This window comes from Lissotriton helveticus, chromosome 12, assembly GCF_964261635.1.
Source record: "Lissotriton helveticus chromosome 12, aLisHel1.1, whole genome shotgun sequence".
Classification (NCBI taxonomy): Eukaryota; Metazoa; Chordata; class Amphibia; order Caudata; family Salamandridae; genus Lissotriton; species Lissotriton helveticus.
In genome coordinates, this window is record NC_136073.1 from 903,672,015 (window position 1) to 903,691,323 (window position 19,309).

At 45.9% G+C, this 19,309-nt stretch overlaps 1 protein-coding gene across 1 annotated transcript in view; it reads right to left on the reverse strand.

Annotated features, from left to right (window-relative positions):
* The window catches only part of LOC144797622 (uncharacterized), a 29,917-nt gene extending 12,161 nt beyond the window's left edge, over positions 1-17,756 (reverse strand). The window contains exon 1 of the mRNA XM_078668315.1: positions 16,568-17,756. Coding sequence (XP_078524441.1) covers positions 16,568-17,336 — 769 coding nt within the window. The 5' untranslated portion in view covers positions 17,337-17,756. The remainder of the gene's footprint in view (positions 1-16,567) is intronic.
* Positions 17,757-19,309: the final 1,553 nt, after the last annotated feature.

The following is a 19,309-nucleotide window of genomic DNA, read 5'->3' on the forward strand; positions in this document are numbered from 1 at the left end:
CAGTGCATTTATTTACTATTTTCTACATAATACTATATTTTATCTGTGAATTTATTTACTATTTTCTACATAATACTATATTTTATCTGTGAATTTATTTACTATTTTCTACATAATACTATATATTCACTCTGGGCTTCATGTGATTGCCTCTATATAGGCTACATGCAGGTGGCACAATATGTCCTTGTTCAATAGTAAATTTATGACCTTGGCGACGCTGTCAAGTACATCACCCCTATCCAGATTTACCCAAACCTTCTTGTTGGGAAAGCAGCAGCAACATTACACATTTTGATTATGTTTCTGAACATTTTAAAACCTATGGCCAACAGTCTGGGAAACATTGAGGTAAGTGACCACCTGCTAGTTTAGATAAGTTGAACAAAAACACCTGCCTCACCTCTACCTCCAGTCAACGTTAAACCTAAAAAAATAATAGGGCAGATCAGATGGTGTTGGCGACAGTCGCACACCTATTGTCAGGATGTGAGGTGTCGAAAGATTGTCTGTAGTCTCACGGCACTAGGGTGTGCGTCCAGGATTCTACATTTAGATCAGAACAGGGAGCCCAGAATGGGAAACATCTTTTACAACGCAACTTTTACCACGCAGTGCTTTTACATCGCAACTTTTACAACGCAAACCATTACAACGCTTTGCGCTGGGGGGCGCTCTAGGATAGGGAATAGGTTTAATTTACTATCCAACACCTTTCCTACTATAGACGGGGACTGGAGTTGGAATAGTAAATTAAACTATTCACTATCCAGCACCCCAAAGCGCTATGCGTTGTAATGGTATGCGTTGTAAAAACTGCAATGTAAATGCATGCGATGTAAAAGCATGCGTTGTAATGTCATATATCCGCCCAGAATACCAGACAAACAGAACTAAAGAGCAAGATGAAATTGAGATTAGATGGGAGATACACAACAACTGATTCAAAGGATTCTTGCTAAGAACTGGAGGCATAAGAAAGAGAAGAACAAGGTGGGACAATTCCTAAATTCAGACGAGAGGGGCACGTCATGAGTATCGGAAAGCATTGTGTACCGGGGGATTTGTCTCAGCAGAGAGAAGAGAAAAGGCACTGTCTTCTGGTAGAACAAGCATCACCCACCCCAGCAAACTCTGCTGGTGCAATGGGCCACTGGTCGTTCTTGTGAAGGCTGAGCAGAGGTCAGACCCCTTGGAAGGCTGTGCTGGGCGATTGCCCACTCTGTCCATGTCTTAAAATGGTTCTGCAGTCGAACCAAGGCTGAACCAGTGATCTGGCTCATCCCTAAGTGCCACCGTACATGCAGAATCTTCAAAATATTTGGGATGTAAATTACACAAGCAGAATGTAGGCACATGATCAAGATTTTATATTGTACGACGTGTTTCTTTAACATATAGCAGTGTTTTCCCCTTTATGTACAATTAGACCCCATATTGAACGGGGAATCAGTTACCTTCTAAAACCGAGCCCAGTTTGCTTTTTGATCTGCTCTGCCACTTTCAGTAATGAGCCACGAGGCACAAGTGAAGATGGTGGTGCTACCACAATTATTGTATTATTTTGAAAACCTTCACCTGCTCATCCCTCGTTCCTTCTTCAGACACTTCGACGCATCCCACATCTGATTTGGGGACCAGGGAGCCGCCGGTTAGCTCTTACCGCTCTAAAGTTACACCTGACTGTTGGTGGATTAGTCCATCTGGACTTACCATGCTACTATGTCGCTGCGTAGCTCCTTCAGTGGATCACTGGCTGTCTGACCGCCCCCTGCATAGCACCGGGTTTACCCATAAGGGCTTTAAGGAGGGCTTACTGCACTGCTCATTGTTTCTTACTGACCGTTCTACCCAACACCACCCAAGTTTAACGTGTACAGCTTTCTCCTGCCTTACTAGAACCCGTAAACTCACTAAGACATATAAAGTCTACGCTCCTCCAATACCTATGCTAGGCCTCCCCACTTGCACAGGACGGCTTCACTCAGGGCAGCTCCATCAGTGGCATTTTGCAGGCCTCTCAAAATTGGGGTGTTTTTTTCGTTGAAGGCAAGCTACTAGATTTTCAAACCCTTATGGCAGACTAGAGTCTTTAGCCAGGTCAATTCCTTTCTTACAAACACCTTAAACAATCATTAAGTGCCCAATTTCATGTCCACCCCCTAGACCACCCCACATGAAGTGTACCAGACGCTCTACACCATAGGATCTGGCCGAAAACGGATTATATAAGTGATAGAGCTTTCCTGCAACATGGAGACCAGTCCAGGGCTTCTCTCCTTACTAACAGGTAAGATGACATGGCCAAACCTCTGCACAGTATGGACTGGGCTGAAATATTAAAGTATCCCCACAAAATGTCCCACAGCTCCTGCGTTTAGTACGTTTAATTTAATATTCTGAACTGAGCCTACCTTCCACCTGCCCGCATTAACAGAACATTCCCGGGAGTCGCAGCGGCATGTCCTCGCTGTACGCGATCAGATGCCGATTTGCTTCATACGCTTTGGTCTCGCTCCACACTCCTTTCATACTGGCGAAGAGTTCTTGAGGTGCTGGTGACCGCGATGGGCCGTGTACTAGCGAATTCCCCAGAAGCAGACCTATTGGGTGTATTCCCCCGCCCTACGTTCGAGAAACCCTTGACCAAGTTCCTCGATCTGGCTCTTCTTCTAGCAAAACGGAACATTACACTGCCCTGGAAGGATTCACTTCCTCCAATTATCATAAATTGGAGCAAGGCTCGCTCTCTTGGTTTTGATCTAAGACCGCCCATGACACAGGGAGAAATGAGTCGGTCTGAAAAAATATTTTACTGCACGGGCCTGGGATATTGTGGTGGAGGGCTTTAAAGACTGCACCACGCATGCTAATCTCCCCCCATATTCCACCGACACACGCAATCTCGGTTTGTATATAGTAGTTGTTCTTACCACATCTAGGCAACTACCCAAGGCAGTGGTTTAAGGGCGCCTTTCTCTGACACACTGTCATGATTTCTCCTCTGGAACACTTTATTCTAAGCACCTCAGCGTTCATTGGCTGCTTCCCTACGCTAATAGTTAAAGCAGCGACAACTGGGCGGGGGGGGGGAGGGGGAGGGACAGTTTATCACGGGTCCGTTTGTTACAAAGAAAAAGTAAAAATTGTGTGCTAACTATTCATAAATAGCCCAGCACTGTTCTTCTGTAGATGTACGATGGAATCTATTGCTACACACCTGGCTACTGTCATGCTATGTAGTAAACTCTTTTGGCAGACAAGAATAAAAACTTTTTTTTTAAAACATAGGGGAGTGTTTCAGTTTAGTGCATCAGATGACAACATTGCTTTGGCATTTATCTGAAATACAAGTCTCTAAACATGAACTTAACAATATTTGCTACCCTTCCTCTTGGCTGCAACAGGAGGTAACAAAGTGAACCGATTATCTGGGGTCCCTCACATCATGACTGATATTATTGTAATCGATGGTGGAACATTCCAGACTAATAAAACATGCAAGTGAGTTTTTTGTACACCGTCCATCTTAAACGGAATTACTTGAAAGCGCTCTCAAATGTCACTTTCAAGTCCTTTAGACACAGGAAGTAAATTGATTTGACTAAGATCACACAATGTAGCCGCGAAGAAAATCCAGTATTTGAACCCAGACTTACTGGTTATGCATAGCACACTCAAGCCACTGACTAGATTAATTTATTTTTCTCAATGCCCTTTAAACCAGAAGACAGTGTTTTGTAGAATTCTGTAAGATGAATAGAATACTGTGGTAAATAAATACAGATTGCAGGTTAATCTGACACAATATCTAAAAAAACAAGCATTGGCATAGCCAATAGGTCTCGCCTTTGGGACCTTATAAGTGTTTAAACATGCAACAGTTAATGTGGTTGCACCAAGGATATTGTGCTGCATAACTAAATACTTATAAGGTCACAAAAGCGAGACCTATTGGCTATGCCAATGCTTGTTTAAGTTCGTTTTTACCAGGCATTTTATCATTTCTTGGTATGGCGTCAATTACGATCATGTTGGTTACAATGTTTTAAATCATCATTTCTATGAGTTTTGTTTCACTCCAGAGCATGCTCCCTTCTTCAAAGTCTTACCAATGGATTATCCCCCCAAAAAATGTAGCTGCCTTTTATAGGTTTTGATGATGCAATAAAAAAGAAACATACAGTGCAAGAGTTTCAGTTACACACATACCACCCCAACGGAAAAGAAATGAAGCCAGTTACATATACGGGTTGACGCCACATGTAAGGTGTTGCAGCATCAGAGAAGTACATACAATGATTAGTGCAATTTGATAGGTGAACCGAGTCACCGAGCAAACATCAAAAAGAAAATAAATATCACAATAATAACACACTCTTTCATTCTACAAAATTCTAGGAGAATGTATAACACCATATCTACTAGATCTATTTGTAGGGACTCAAGTAAGCGGCATCCCTCCTGACTCATGGAAGGTAACAAATATAGTTATTTTCCCTAAAAAGGGAAAGCCCCCAAACTCACCTTCATCGTATCGTCCAATCTCCTTAATAAATTCGGACTCAAAGATATACTCAAAAATCTTGGCTAATCGGCTCAGGAGGGTCATCGAAAACCTTGTCTCCCCCTGGCAGCACGGCTTTATTCCCGGTAAGTCCACCACAGACCACACTCGTAGGGCTATATCGCTATTCGATATTATGAATGTGACGGGGGCGAATGTCGATGATCCTACTCGATGCCGAGAAGGCGTTTGATCGTGTTTCTTGGGGTTTCTTATGGGCGGTGCTCGAGAAAAACAACTTTCGGCCCTGCCTCTCTAAATCAATCAAGGCAATGTACCACGAACCAAAGGCCAGGGTTTTAGCGATGGGACAGGAATCTAGGCTGTTTGAAATATTAAGAGGAACAAGACAGGGCTGTCCGTGTTCTCCGATCTTATTTGCTATGTACATCAATCCATTGATCCTCAAATTAATAGCAAGTAATTTAATTATACCTGTCACGGTAGGCTCTCACGACACTAAGGTTCTGGCATATGCTGATGACGTTGCGGTAATAACACCCTACCCCTCCGAGGCTATAGTTGAAATTGAGGTTATTACACAAGCCTTCGGGCAGATCTCAGGATATTCTCTCAATCGGGATAAAACCATGGTAATTTGCACTGACAATATTCAGTTTGACGACCCAAAGAAGGTAGATAAAGCGGTATATTTAGGTATATGTATATCACCTAATGTAGAGATCATTAATGATTTAAATTACGAACCCCTACTAAAAAACATTAAGAAAGATCTAAAGAGGGTTGACAGTCTCCACCTCTCAATTATCGGGAGAGGAAAATTTCTGAAAATGAACATCCTACCTAGGCTGCTGTATTTGTTTCGCTCTGTTCCTCTAATAGTTGAAGATAAAGTTGTTAAAACAATAGAATATCAAATGAGCAAGTTTATTTGGAATTACGGGAAAATCAGGAGGGCCCTAAATTACCTATGCCTCCCGGTACACAGAGGTGGGCTAGCAATCCCCAATATAATGCTCTACCTATGGGCCACTATGCTCCAGCAAATGTCTCCCCTGTTCAATATATATATACAGCAGATCCAACACTAGAAGAAAGTGCTATACCATCAATATATGAATTAGCCTTAGGAAACAAGGCAAAAGGCTTGCTGCTAAAACAATTAGAACCCTCATATTATAAAAAGTTTAAGTTCAAGATTATTAAGAGTGCTTGGAGAATCTGGAAAAAACCAGCGAGGCAACTTGAAATCCCAAAATTTAATAAGTACACACCATTATGGAACTCATCTGTGCTACCAAGACAAGCTAATGATGATATTTCCAGGCGATGGGAAAACTTGGGGGTTTTAACTCTAGGAGATTTCCTTCAGGGCGTCACAGAAACTAGGTTTCAGCACCTACAAGACAAACTTTTAATTCCGAACACAGATAGTTTTAAGTTTATCCAAATCAACACTATCCTCAATAGAAAAATCCCTAATATCTCTTTGATAAATATCCCCTTATTGGATTGTATGGGTAAATCAACATCCAGGATAGGCACATTCTATGATATGTTGCTAGAAAGTAAGAAGGATGATGTAGAGCATATTGAATCTATATGGGCAAATAAACTTAACAATCCTAATGTCGATATTGACATGTCACTACAGCTCTTATCTGAATTATTTATTTCTTCTAACTTAAAGGCCCAGTTGTATAAGACAATATATAATCTATATTATACACCCGCCAAACTGTATACTTGGGGGAAAAGAGCGAATTCCGAATGTCCTCGCTGCGGTACTAGTCCAACACATCTGATACATATGTTCTATGAATGTGACAAATTAACACCTTTCAGACAAATGATAGCGGAATTTTGGCAAGAGGTGTTCGGCCATACCGTAGCTGAATCACCGACTCTATATCTACTAGGATATGACAATACTCTTATGCACAGCAAGGACGAGGAAATATGCCTCTTTCTAGGGACGGCGGTGTACAGAATAATCCTAGCAGCACGATGGAAGGAGGCAGATCCCCCCTAATTTCCAAATATGGCTGACACGATACTTAGGGATTTATAGTCAAGAAAAAGCAATTTACGCATGTAGAGGGAAAAAAGCCAGGATGCGAGGGGAAAGAATTTGCGAGCCGATTGAGGGCTGGAATATTAGGACCAGATAATTACAATAAAATAGTAATATTAACAACTCTTTAATTTCTATTTACTCTTTGATGTAACCATTATATTATGTTCTTTTGCTTACATGATTACATAATCTGTATTCACAATAAGAAATATTAATGTTGATATATGCATAATTTATGCTTATGAATATGTCTTTTTTCATGTACAAATAAAAAAAAAATAATAATAAACAACACACTCTTTCGTTATAAGCATAACAGGACTACCATCAACCATGACAGTTACCCCTCTGCCTCAGAACTATCACAGGGCTCGTAGCATGGATGGGCCCGATTCACAGAATGAACTTAAGACTCAATCCTAAACTTACTACTATTTTGCTATTCACAGAATGCACTTACTACTTTTGGAATTCACAGAATGAACTTACTACTTTTGGTATTCACAGGAGTTAGGATTTTGTCTTAAGTTTGTCTTAAGACAAACTTAAGACAGACTTAAGACAGACTTAAGTTAGGATTTTGTCTTAAGTCTGTCTTAAGTTTGTCTTAAGTTTGTCTTAATACAAACTTAAGACAAAATCCTAACTTCTGTGAATACCAAAAGTAGTAAGTGCATTCTGTGAATACCAAAATAGTAGTAAGTTTAGGATTGAGTCTTAAATTCATTCTGTGAATCAGGCCCGTAATGTCTGTGTATGTTGCTTGTTACTAACAAGAAAGACAGCAGTTTGTCTATTACTTGTTTACCGGTATTACTAATCACATTAAAAAAAGAATTGATTTTTGCAGATAAATTATGTAACGCAAACAAGCGGGTACAGCACTATACAAAGACTACATTAAAACAAAAGTTGGTTCGCTTAATGGTAAAAGTAAATTGAAAATCTGGGACAGGTGGGTCGCTATTTTATGGTAAATTTACAGAACATCGACCTCGTCATAGAAAAGGCAACATACCACGTGTTACATCTATTTCCCCACTCAGTTTGCGATGTGCCAATAAAAGAAATGTACATCACATAACTCTAAATGCTCTTTACATGCCTGAGAAACTACATATTTATAGTGCTGTGGTAACCTGCCTGATCATTACTCTGTTGCACCACCAGCCTTTTGTGTAGCCTGGTTTTACGCTGCACGGAGATAATCCCTTGAAACATCAGGGGGATGTTTTTATTTCATTCGGAACATCACGCTGAATGGCAGTAAGAAAGGGAAATGGAGGGGTACGCACTTTGCGTTTCCATCATACGCTCTCAGAGGCTTTCAGTAAACCCCACACCCCCAGACAACGGAATCTAGAACTCCATTCTAACTACACGCCAGGGACAGTGAAAAACACCACAACAAATAGAAAGCTCTACTCCCACCAGCCCCTACCTATTTTTATTATCATTAATTACGAGTACGCCAGCTGCGCCAACATGCTGGTGAGGGAGCCGGCTAAGGCTCATCAGCACCACTGTGTGAGGCGTGCAGAGGATAATACTGGTCACGTGACAACGCCGGGCCCAGTCAGGAAGGGAGGCTTTATTTACCAATGCTTCCAAAAACTAACATGAAACAAGCCTGGGAGTGGTGCGCGTGCCCGCTGCACGCAAAAAAAGATGGCACACTGCGCGCCACTGCGTGTAACCACAAGCTGTATGCCGTGGCCGGCTACAATTCCTGGCAAAGGTGGGACATGTACCTGCCTTTGCCCAATTGTGTGCTGCCTTCGCACGCAAAGACCAATAGAAAGAAAGCAACAAAAAAAACCACGCACGAGCGTGTGAAAAGTACAGATTGATTCCAAGAGATCGGTTTCTTAGAGCAGCACGTGCGCGCTGCGCTATGCTTGACCTAAAAAGGTCCATAATTAAAGTGAGGGAGGGCAGGACACAATAAGCTAGCATCACTGACTTTTTTTTGATATTATAGAGCTATTCTAGGCATGGCAAACCACTGCAATGTTGAGCCGGGCTTGAGCCTGAAGCCTGACTCTGGCGCAGCTCAAGGTCCTGTTAGGCCCCCGAGCCCATAACGAGCCGAGCTTTCATGTGGCTTCTTCCTGCCTCCTTCAATCTACCCAGGATGTGGCGTTAGGGCCAGAGCTGACGATTTTGGAACTGGGGCACCAGATTCGACTCTCGGAATCAGCTCAATATTCTGTGAATCTGAATAAAACCCCTTAATCTACCCATTCGTATGAACAATGAATGTGACGCTGTGTAATGTAAGTGGTGCTCATGTCGGGTGCTCCAATAGCTTCGGGTCGAGTTCACGCTATATAAATACGCAAAGTAGTCAAAACAAAGCCCTTAACATAAGGAAAGACAAATACCCATTTTCTGGCTGATTTTTACAAAGTTAAATTAGAAAACAGGATAAATCACAGCTCCCCTACTTAAATTATATGATCCTAGGCAAATATTTTACTTTACTACAATTTTTTCCTTTAACGTATATGAAAGCACTTTCAAATATGTGAGTTCTCTATGTCAGTTGTACAAAAACCTAATGTATCTGATTTAATGTGCTTTAATGTGATGTATTAACGTCAATGCTTCTCATGTTAAATAAATACACCTCTTTTGGATTTATTATATTTTACATGATGTTTGTTATATAATTTACATGGCAAACATATCAGGACTTGGCTCGTGCATGGACACTAAGGGGTCCATTAGGATGACGGGCAGACAAAGTCCGCCAGTCATCCTTCCGGTGCTTGGGACCACCCGCCATAAGGGCGGGGGTCCCGTCCTACAGATTAGGATGCGCCCGCCACAGTGGCGGGCGCTTCCCGCATTTTTAGCATTGCGGCAGATGGTGCTAAAAGCACCGCGAGGTGCCTGTCATGTTGTGCATTGAAATGCAGGGGGGTACCATAGGTACCCCCCATGTGCACCCCCCACCCCCCGGAGTCCCTGCGGGCCTGCAACGGGCCCCCACATGCCTTTCCGTGGCGGCATTGCTGCCACGGAAAGGCATTGAAATATGCCCATCATAATACGACTGGCGGTGTCTGATAGACACCGCCACCATATTATTCCTTTTCCGCCCCGGCCGCAAGGTGACCGGGGCGGAAAAGCGGCGGACGGTCTTTCCGTCCGCCGAGGTCCCCCCGCCATACTAATATGGTGGCGGGAAAACGAGTGTGGATATCGGGCGGATTGCCCCCGCCAGGCTGGCGGTGGCTACCGCCAGCCTGGCGGCGGCAATCTGCCCGACATCATAATGGGCCCCTTAGATCTGAGTCAGACCCTTGGCTCACATTGTTAATTTCTTGGCTCGCCCGCCTCAAAGCTTTTCAATGCAGGGGGTGAAGTGCATTAAAAACACTATCTATACTGCCATGGGGGCGTGGTCTGTGAGTGCAGAGGTGGAATCAAAGGCGCGGCTAAAAAAAGCAAAATATTGTGTAATGATTTTGTTGATCTCTCGCCCTCAGGTAACTACACATAAAATAATGCACACCTTGACTGAAAATTATGAAAGTTAAATTAATTAGTGGATTTGTATGGTAGGAAACCTCTATTGGTGAATGCGTTCACTACTGATGTATATGGGTGCAACCAGAGGTCCACAGAATTAAATCCAGTTTGGTGCAGCAGGGAAAAGTGTCTTGTGTATTTTTGGGTAGGAGGTCTCTGAAAGCACTGGGAATGTTTATGTCATTATTTTAAATGTGAATTACACGCAGTATAATATAGGCTGCCACTAAATGCACATATCAATTTAGATTAAAATAAAAGTGCTTCTAAATTAAAGATTTCAATAATATACAGATTATACCTTGTGCAAACATTTTGTATAACTGTGCATTAAAAGCAGGCACTCCCCAGCTCAGCTTGGCACCCCCTTACAGTACCTCTCATAAAGAAAATATAATATCAGGAATCAATTCATGACTTGCTGATTGCACACATTTGTATTTCTTTGGGGATTCAGACCCTCTGGTAAGAAGGTTTCTTTCTTTTTAGCTGTCTGCCCTCCCTCCTGACTGTATCTGAGGAGACCCACTCTCTTCCACTTCAGCTGGGGATTCACAACTGTGGGAGGTAACTTGTGTCCTTCGGTGGGGTCTGTTTAGGCATCTCTCACGGACAACGGACGTTGGGGAAAATTAGGGGCAGTTGGTCACCCTACTCCCCATAATTCACTGGGGGCCCAGACACGTTTTCTTCACCTAAACTGTCTTCAGCTGGAGAAACAAGTAGAAAAGGTGCATGTGCTAATGCAGACACATGCCGTGGTGCTCAGCAGAGGGGCATTCTGGGAATGGAATGATTTGCATACATTGCGAGTCATGGATAGTAGCGCCCTGAAAGTCGGAAGTCCACCCAAGGTAGGGTGACCAACTGGCATGGGTGCAAATTCAGCACGGCGAGTGTCAAAATTCAGGACAAAGGGTCAAAATTCTGGACAAAAATTCAGGACAAAAGGTCAAAATTCAGGACAAAACTTCGGGAGAAAGGGTAAGTTTTACAGACGCGTCAGAAGAGGTCGCACAATAGTATATAAGTAAGTAAATAGACAACCACTTAAGTACAAGTCAAAATAAGTTAATATTAGGTTGAGGCAATCGTGCACTTCACGTTTTTTCAGTATGGCCGCTGCTTGCTACCTGAGACGATTCAAAACTCGCCTTTCGCTCCAGCAGGTGCATTAGTCACCAGTCGATGGTGAACCACACCTGAGTATGTGAGGCCGCTTTTATTGTGATTGAAAACCACTGGATATGCAGGGAACTTTGCAGTCCAAGTAACAACAAAACCACTCACTCCCCTTTCCAGCCTCCCAGGGAAACACCTGATGCCCGGTTGACCAGTGCGGCCTTGCTACCACCCTCCAATGGCGCCCTCATCTTCACATAGACCCTCTCTCATGTGCATTTAATTTCTTTTATAGTGTTACTCATCCCATGTATGTAGGGCAGGGTGTCAGAGTGCGTTACATCACACACACATTAAGTAGAGACAACGACTCATATAAACGTGAAAGTCAATGTATAGGAAATGTCACTTAAGATAATGGGTGCTACAAGGTGTAATCAATCTTTTACCCATCATTCAGTCTTTCATCATTCATTCTGTCCTTCCATCTATGTGCCCATTTATATCCAAACATATTCAACCTTTTGCAAACCTACCCACCATGTATCCTTCCATCCATCATTTCACTCATCCATCCCTCCATCCACCCTTTCACTCATCCATCCATTATTCATCCATCCACCCTTTCACCCCATCCATCCATACAGTCATCCATCCACTCTTCCACCCATCCATCTATTCACTCATCTATCCAGCCATTTACCCGTTTACCCTTCCAGCCACCCTTTCACTTACTCATCCATCCACCCAGTCACTTATTCTTCCACCCATTCACCCTTTCAGTCATCCATCCTCCCTTTCTCTCTCCATCCCCCTTTCACTTATCCACCCATCCTTCCACCCACCCACCCATCTACTCATCCATTCATGAATCCATCCATTGGCCCCTATTACTCATCCATCTGTTCTCTCATCCATCCACCCTTCACTTCTTCACTCATCTATCCATCTTTTTGTCCATCTACACCCTTTCACTCACTCATCAATCCTTACATTCACCCTTTAACTTATCCATCCATCCATCCTTTCACTCATCCATTCACCCATTCACTCGCCCATCATCTACCCTTTCACTCATCCATCCATCCTTTCACTCGTCCATCCACCCATCCTTTCACACACCTATCCACCCTTTTACCCATCCATCTACCCTTCCACCCATACATCCATCTATTTACCTTTCTTCTCATCCATACTTCCACTCATTCACTCATCCATCCATCCTTTCTTTTATTATCTATCCATTCACCCTTTCATTCATCCTTTCCTTTCAGTAATCCATCCAGCCATTCACACATTCCTTCACTTATTGACTCACCCACCTTTTCACATTAGGAGTTGAGCCTTTGTCTGCAGAGCTGCAGACAGAAGAGGCCCATCAAGAACTTCACCTCGCTGTAGTTCCAAAAGCGTGGGGTGGGGTGGGGTTCACTATGCCCCTGCACATAGGCAATCTGAAAACTAAAAGTCATGCATGATGCACAGTGCCAGGATGTGAGGTGACTGTGACCTGGTGTTGTTTCCAGGGCTTTAAGTGGCATAAAAAAAACTAGGGGGTCTCTTCAAAGGGGGTGTTGGATGTAATTAAGAGCGTGGTTTAAAACACCTAGGCTAAAAATCTGTGCTTAGCATAGTGTTTCGCGTGACTTGTTCCTGTCATTGTATCCAGATATATAATACAGCAAGTATCATTACACCAACAACAAGCCAGGACTATTGGCTTTGTCAATGGTTGTTATTTGCTTAAAATAAAAAAGCAGTAACCATGGCTTTGTTGAATATAATATTGAAAATACTTCAGTTCTAAAATGATGAGACAGTGAAAGAACGATAACCTGTTCTTTTTAACTTGTTTCACAGGCTTCTTTATGTAAACTGTATTCTCACATTGCAGCGTGGGCGCTTTACCTTTTATTTAACAGAATGCCCTTCTGTACCCTGAGGCAGGAGGAGGCCATCACTGGCTGTCACACCCCAGACTGCCCCATTGTCATTCTGTATGTGGCAATCAGCGGACAAAAGGCGTCCGTGAAAGGGATCCTCACAGACAACGGACGTGAGGTCCAAATTACGGACGGTCCGTGAAATTTACGGTCACCCTAACCCAAGGTCTTAGCTCTGCTACACAGATAATCTTTTCCAATAGTGTTCGTGCATCTGCCCAGTGTAGCATAGGGCAGAGGGTATCCCCACTGGGCAGCTCTCTTCCCAGTGGCATAACGAACCTTGAGGGGGCTCCCCTGCAAAGGAAATGGAGTGGGCACCACACACTCAGGACCCAGTCAGGAGCTCTCAGGCCAAGGGCCCACCACCTGTGCACAGTGCCAGAGGGGGCCCCCCGGAGCTCTGGAGCCCCACACCGCAGGGGCTGTGGGAGCTAATGTTACACCACCGTGTGTTCCCAGATGTTGCCCTGATGCAATGCCCTGGCGTTGGTCTGCCCTCAGGTGGGTGCCCGCACGGCCATCCCGTCGCCCACGTACAGCTCGTGTGGCCGGTGTTTGCCCAGTAGGTGTGCCCGCAGCGCTTTGTGTCACACAATCAGTACCGTGTGTTCCTTCTGAGACTGTGCCCTCAGGCTCGCAAACAACTCTCTGAGCAGGTGCAGCAGGTAAAGTGGCACCGAAGTCCAAAGCGCCAGATTATGGCTGTATTGTACTGTCCAGCCAGTGGGCGGGGCCCCATTTGTAGGGTGACCAGATTCTCAATACAAAAAACCGGGACAGGTCATAGACATAGAAGTAGGACTGACAGAAGTACCCAGGGCTTGAAGTGGGATGAAAAGCAGGGTGGGGGAGGGTCTCTCAAGGGGCGTGGCCGATGTAATTAAGGACGTGGCTTAAAACACAAGCTAAAACAAGCATTGGCATAGCCAATAGGTCTCACCTTTGAGACCTTATTGTGTTTAGCCAGAGATATTGACTATGCCTATGTCTTTAAGCTGTGCTGTATATAAGTCTGCAGCATGCTGAAAAGTTATAATAAAGAAGTGTCAGAAGCATTTTTGTTACCTTATATATTACCAAGAAAGCATCATGTACAACTAAACGACCATATTAAAAAAGTATTAACAATAAATAATGTCTGGAGTATTTTTTGTCCTTTCAATGCTGGCATCTTCTAGCTGCCTGTCCCAATGGTTGTTTGTTATGGGTTTTTTTTCTTATGGGGTGGGCATGAATAACAGTCAGTTAGTCAGTGAGAGAGTCAGTCAGTGAGAGTCAGTCAGTCAGTCAGTGAGAAAGAGATTGAGAGAGTGAGGTAGTCAGTGAGAGAGAGGCAGTCAGTCAGTGAGAGTGAGCGTCAGTCAGTGAGAGAGGGAGTTAGCCAGTGAGCAGAGAGAGTCAGTTAGTCGGTCAGTCAGCTACTGAGCGAGTCAGTCAGTCAGTGAGAGAGAGGGAGAGAGAGAGAGAGTGAGAGAGACAATAAGTCAGTGAGAGTCAGTCAGTGAGAGAGTGTGAGTGAGAGAGTCAGTCAGTTAGTGAGAGTCAGTCAGTCAGTGAGAGAGAGAGTCAGTCCGTCAGTCAGTGAGAGAGTCAGTCAGTGAGAGGGAGAGTGAGAGAGTTGGTCAGAGAGTCAGTGAGAGAGAGAGAGAGAGAGAGAGAGAGAGAGAGTGAGAGAGACAGTAAGTCAGATGAGAGTCAGTGAAAGAGTGTGAGTGAGAGAGTCAGTCAGTCAGTTAGTGAGAGTCAGTCAGTCAGTGAGAGAGTCACTCCGTCAGTCAGTGAGTCAGTCAGTGAGAGGGAGAGGGAGAGAGTCGGTCAGAGAGTCAGTGAGAGTCAGTCAGTGAGAGAGTCAGTCAGTCAGTGAGAGAGAGAGAGTCAGTGAGAGAGTCAGTCAGTCAGTGAGAGAGTCAGTCAGTGAGAGGGAGAGCGAGAGAGTTGGTCAGAGAGTCAGTGAGAGAGAGAGAGAGAGAGAGAGAGAGAGAGAGTGAGAGAGACAGTAAGTCAGATGAGAGTCAGTGAAAGAGTGTGAGTGAGAGAGTCAGTCAGTCAGTTAGTGAGAGTCAGTCAGTCAGTGAGAGAGTCACTCCGTCAGTCAGTGAGTCAGTCAGTGAGAGGGAGAGGGAGAGAGTCGGTCAGAGAGTCAGTGAGAGTCAGTCAGTGAGAGAGTCAGTCAGTCAGTGAGAGAGAGAGAGTCAGTGAGAGAGTCAGTCAGTCAGTGAGAGAGTCAGTCAGTGAGAGGGAGAGCGAGAGAGTTGGTCAGAGAGTCAGTGAGAGAGAGAGAGAGAGAGAGAGAGAGAGAGAGTGAGAGAGACAGTAAGTCAGATGAGAGTCAGTGAAAGAGTGTGAGTGAGAGAGTCAGTCAGTCAGTTAGTGAGAGTCAGTCAGTCAGTGAGAGAGTCACTCCGTCAGTCAGTGAGTCAGTCAGTGAGAGGGAGAGGGAGAGAGTCGGTCAGAGAGTCAGTGAGAGTCAGTCAGTGAGAGAGTCAGTCAGTCAGTGAGAGAGAGAGAGTCAGTGAGAGAGTCAGTCAGTCAGTGAGAGAGTCAGTCAGTGAGAGGGAGAGCGAGAGAGTCGTCAGAGAGTCAGACAGTCAGTGAGAGAGAGAGTCAGTGAGAGTCAGTCAGTCAGTCAGTGAGAGAGAGATTAAGAGAGTCAGGCAGTCAGTCAGTTGGTCAGTCTGTGAGAGAGGGAGTCAGTGAGAGAGTCAGTCAGTCAGTGAGAGCGAGTCAGTCATTTAGTTAGTCAGGTAGCGGGTAAGACACGGCCTGCAGACGGTGTGTGCTCACAGCACCGTGAGCACCGCCTCAGCCTGCGTGGACCACACCAGTGTCATCAACCTGCTGAGATGTGGTTCCGATCTCTCAGCATCTTAAGGTTCTTGGCCCAGACCTGAGTCTGAAGGCCAGCCTCCTTTGCCGTTCCCAGATGAACCCCCTCCTCAGTCGGTGGGGTTGGCGAACCCTCTGGAATAGGTTCATGGACTGAGGCAGTGTTTGCCTTATGAACCAATGTCCACGGCAAGACACGGGAACAAGAAGAGCGAGCAGTGACCATCGAGCAGTGACGCGGGTTGGAGAGCCAGGATCCAAGCATCTCAGAAGCATCGACCACAGGCAACCTCCCTCAAACCTCGACACACCTTTCGGGCCTTTTTCAGGCTGCATCAATGAAATATCCTGACCTCCTCCAGACACCTCCACCATGAGGATCAGAAACTGACAGTAAATGGGGTTCATTACCCAGATATTCCAGCCTAATACCCTGGGGCTGTCGCGTCCAGGCACCGCCCACCTGGTGGTTGTACTGCCTTGGTGTCACATTGTTGTATACCTTCCATCAGATGGACAATGAAGCCTTACCTGCCGCGGAGTAGCTCAGCGTCTCCCACACGCAGCTCCGCACTCCCAGGATAGACTTAGGCCTTGACTTGGTGTAGAGGCAGACGCTGACCCGCGGCCCCCTGCTGCTCTCGGGGTGGAACGCGTCCTGGAGGTAGCGCGAGAGCTGGTGGTACGCCGCCCGCTCTTCCTCCTCTGAGACGTCGTCCTCGCAGTACACGATGCCGATGATGGCCGGGGCGGCCTCCTTGGACCTGGACCGGACGTCCTTCAGGATCTCCCTGATGGTCACCTCGTTGGCCTTCTCTTGTAGGATGGAGAACTTGAAGACCACCAAGATGGCGGGGTACTTGAAGGCGCGGGACTTGGCAGGTGCAGGAGGAGCGCGTTCCACAGCTCCCGACTGGCCCTTCCCCGTTACAATGTTGCTTTTCGTCACTTCCTCAGGGATTGTGTCCCCCATGGAGCCTCCAACTGTGTTTCCAAAAAGGTGGTTGGAAAGTTCTTGGAAAATCCCGCCCCCTGAAGCCTTCCCTGCAGTCACTGCGTCCCCCACAAACAGGAACTTCTCCTTCCCTCCGACTTGGGCCACAAGATGGCTGAACTCTGCCTCCAGGACGCACGGGGTGCTTGCGGCCTCGCTATGGACCACCGGCCGTGCACTCTGGAGCACCACGCCGCCATCGGGAGTCAGGTTCGTCAGGGGCTGGCTCTCGGTCAAGATGTTAATCTGTGAGTCGGTGACTCTCCTGTGAGAGAAGAGAGTCGTGAGCCAGTTTGTGAGGCCCATGGTGGCTCCTGGTGGCTCCTGGTGGCCCCTGGTGGCTCCTGGTGGCCCCTGGTGGCCTCTGGTGGCTCCTGGTGGCTCCTGGTGGCCCCTGGGGGCCCCAGGTGGCTCCTAATGGCCCCTGGTGGCTCCTGGTGGCCCCTGGTGGCTCCTGGTGGCTCCTGGTGGCCCCTGGTGGCCCCTGGTGGCTGCGGTCAGCAGAGGCTGGGATCTGAGCCACCAGTCTTTGGGCTCCAATGCTTGTCTTCAGTTGAGTCGCCGCTGGCCGCCCGGAGTCCACTGTGGCCCATGTGATGAGTTTTGTCCGTCCGGGCTCCCGTCCATGTATTATTCAGGTCCTGGTGTCTTTTCGGAATACCTGACTCTGTTATCAGCGAGTTACTCATTGACCTGACCGCAGGGCTCCAGGCGAGCTCAGAGAGAGAAAACCTTGGCTAATGCAAACAGGGCAGCAGTGTTTGCCTTTTTATATCTCGGAATCCAAGGGGGGTGTTGATTTTGTGTGGGGGGGGGGGCTCTTTAAATGAAGCTATCTGATTAGTGGCTGCCTTTTACCTTGAATTGATTTAAAGATGCGGTCACGTGACTTGCATCACCCCCACATAGGGTGACACTGACCTAGATTGGAAATAAACTAAATGGGTTCTCCCATCATGGGTGTCCCGGTGCACCAGCAGAGAGTGTGACCCCTCTGTTGTCATGCATCACGTGACGTGAGTGATTGGCTGCCCCCTGGTGTGGTCGCCGAACACACGAGTCATGGGGTGAGGGGCTGTGTGTCAGCCTGCACACAAGTAATGTGGGGTGTCCCATGCGTGAGGAGGTGTGTGCACCGCCGGGGGGCTTCCAGCACACTGCACGGGTCATGTCACGTGGAGGCACGTGCTTGTACTCCGGGTGACGTCATCAGAGAGCTCATGAGACATTTGGTGAACGTGTTCTAATATTAAAGTTATGTTGATTACAAGTGTGAGTTGTGTGTCGATCAGATAGCCCCCACGCACAGCGCCTAGTTTTAACCCGCAGCGCTTCAGGGATGGAACCAGGGTGCGGGAGGGGCTCTCCTAGGGAGCCCCCCCCCTCCATGCGGATTAACACACGTGCAGAGCAGACATTATCACGCGCCTTCCTCTTCCCAAAAGCGCGCGAAACCTTCTAGAATTACCAGTTCGTGCCACTTTGAAACACGTCGCTCTGTATTTATCTCAATTGTTTTCTGTGCTCACACATAATTTTTATTTTTGTGCTTTAAGCAAATGAAGTTGCCATTCGTGTTTTTCACACTGATGTGTGCACAAGATGTGCACGCGCGCTTCGAGGCTTTTCTCACTGTGATCCGTGTCCGCGTGCACGTCAGTGTATTATTCCAGTTCTGTGAAGATCCCTGAATTTCTACATTTCCCTCTGAAGGTGTCTTGGCCCTACTGAGCTGTGGGGTTACAGGCTCTGGTAGGGTGGCCAACTGGCATGGGGCCAAATTCAGGACAGAAATTCAGGACAAATTGTAAGTTTTACAGACACATCAGAGAAAGTTGCACAATAGTAGTACAAAAGTAAGTAAATAGACAACCACTTAAGTACAAAATGAGTTTAATATTAGGATGAGACAATTGTGCACTTCACGGTTTTTCGGTTTGCGCGCAGCTTTGAGCAACTGTGCAGGTCTTTTTGTGGTATTTCATATGATAATAATCTATTCATATGGTCACTGCACTGGGTTTTTCAGTCTGATATTTTGTTTACAACCCATGGTCCTGAGCAGACATGTTTGGTGAGAGATCTGCTCGCATAGACTTTGTTACTAGCATCTCATATCTGAGTACCATTGTGAGATGTAACGCGGCACGCATAGGTGAACTAAAGGGGGGTTGCTGTGATGAACCCGCTATAGGGAACGCATTATGGGTGTTTCAACAAGTGGAACTTAAAATATGGAATCTGACTTTGCTTATGGGGGCTTCGCAGTGTTGCACTCG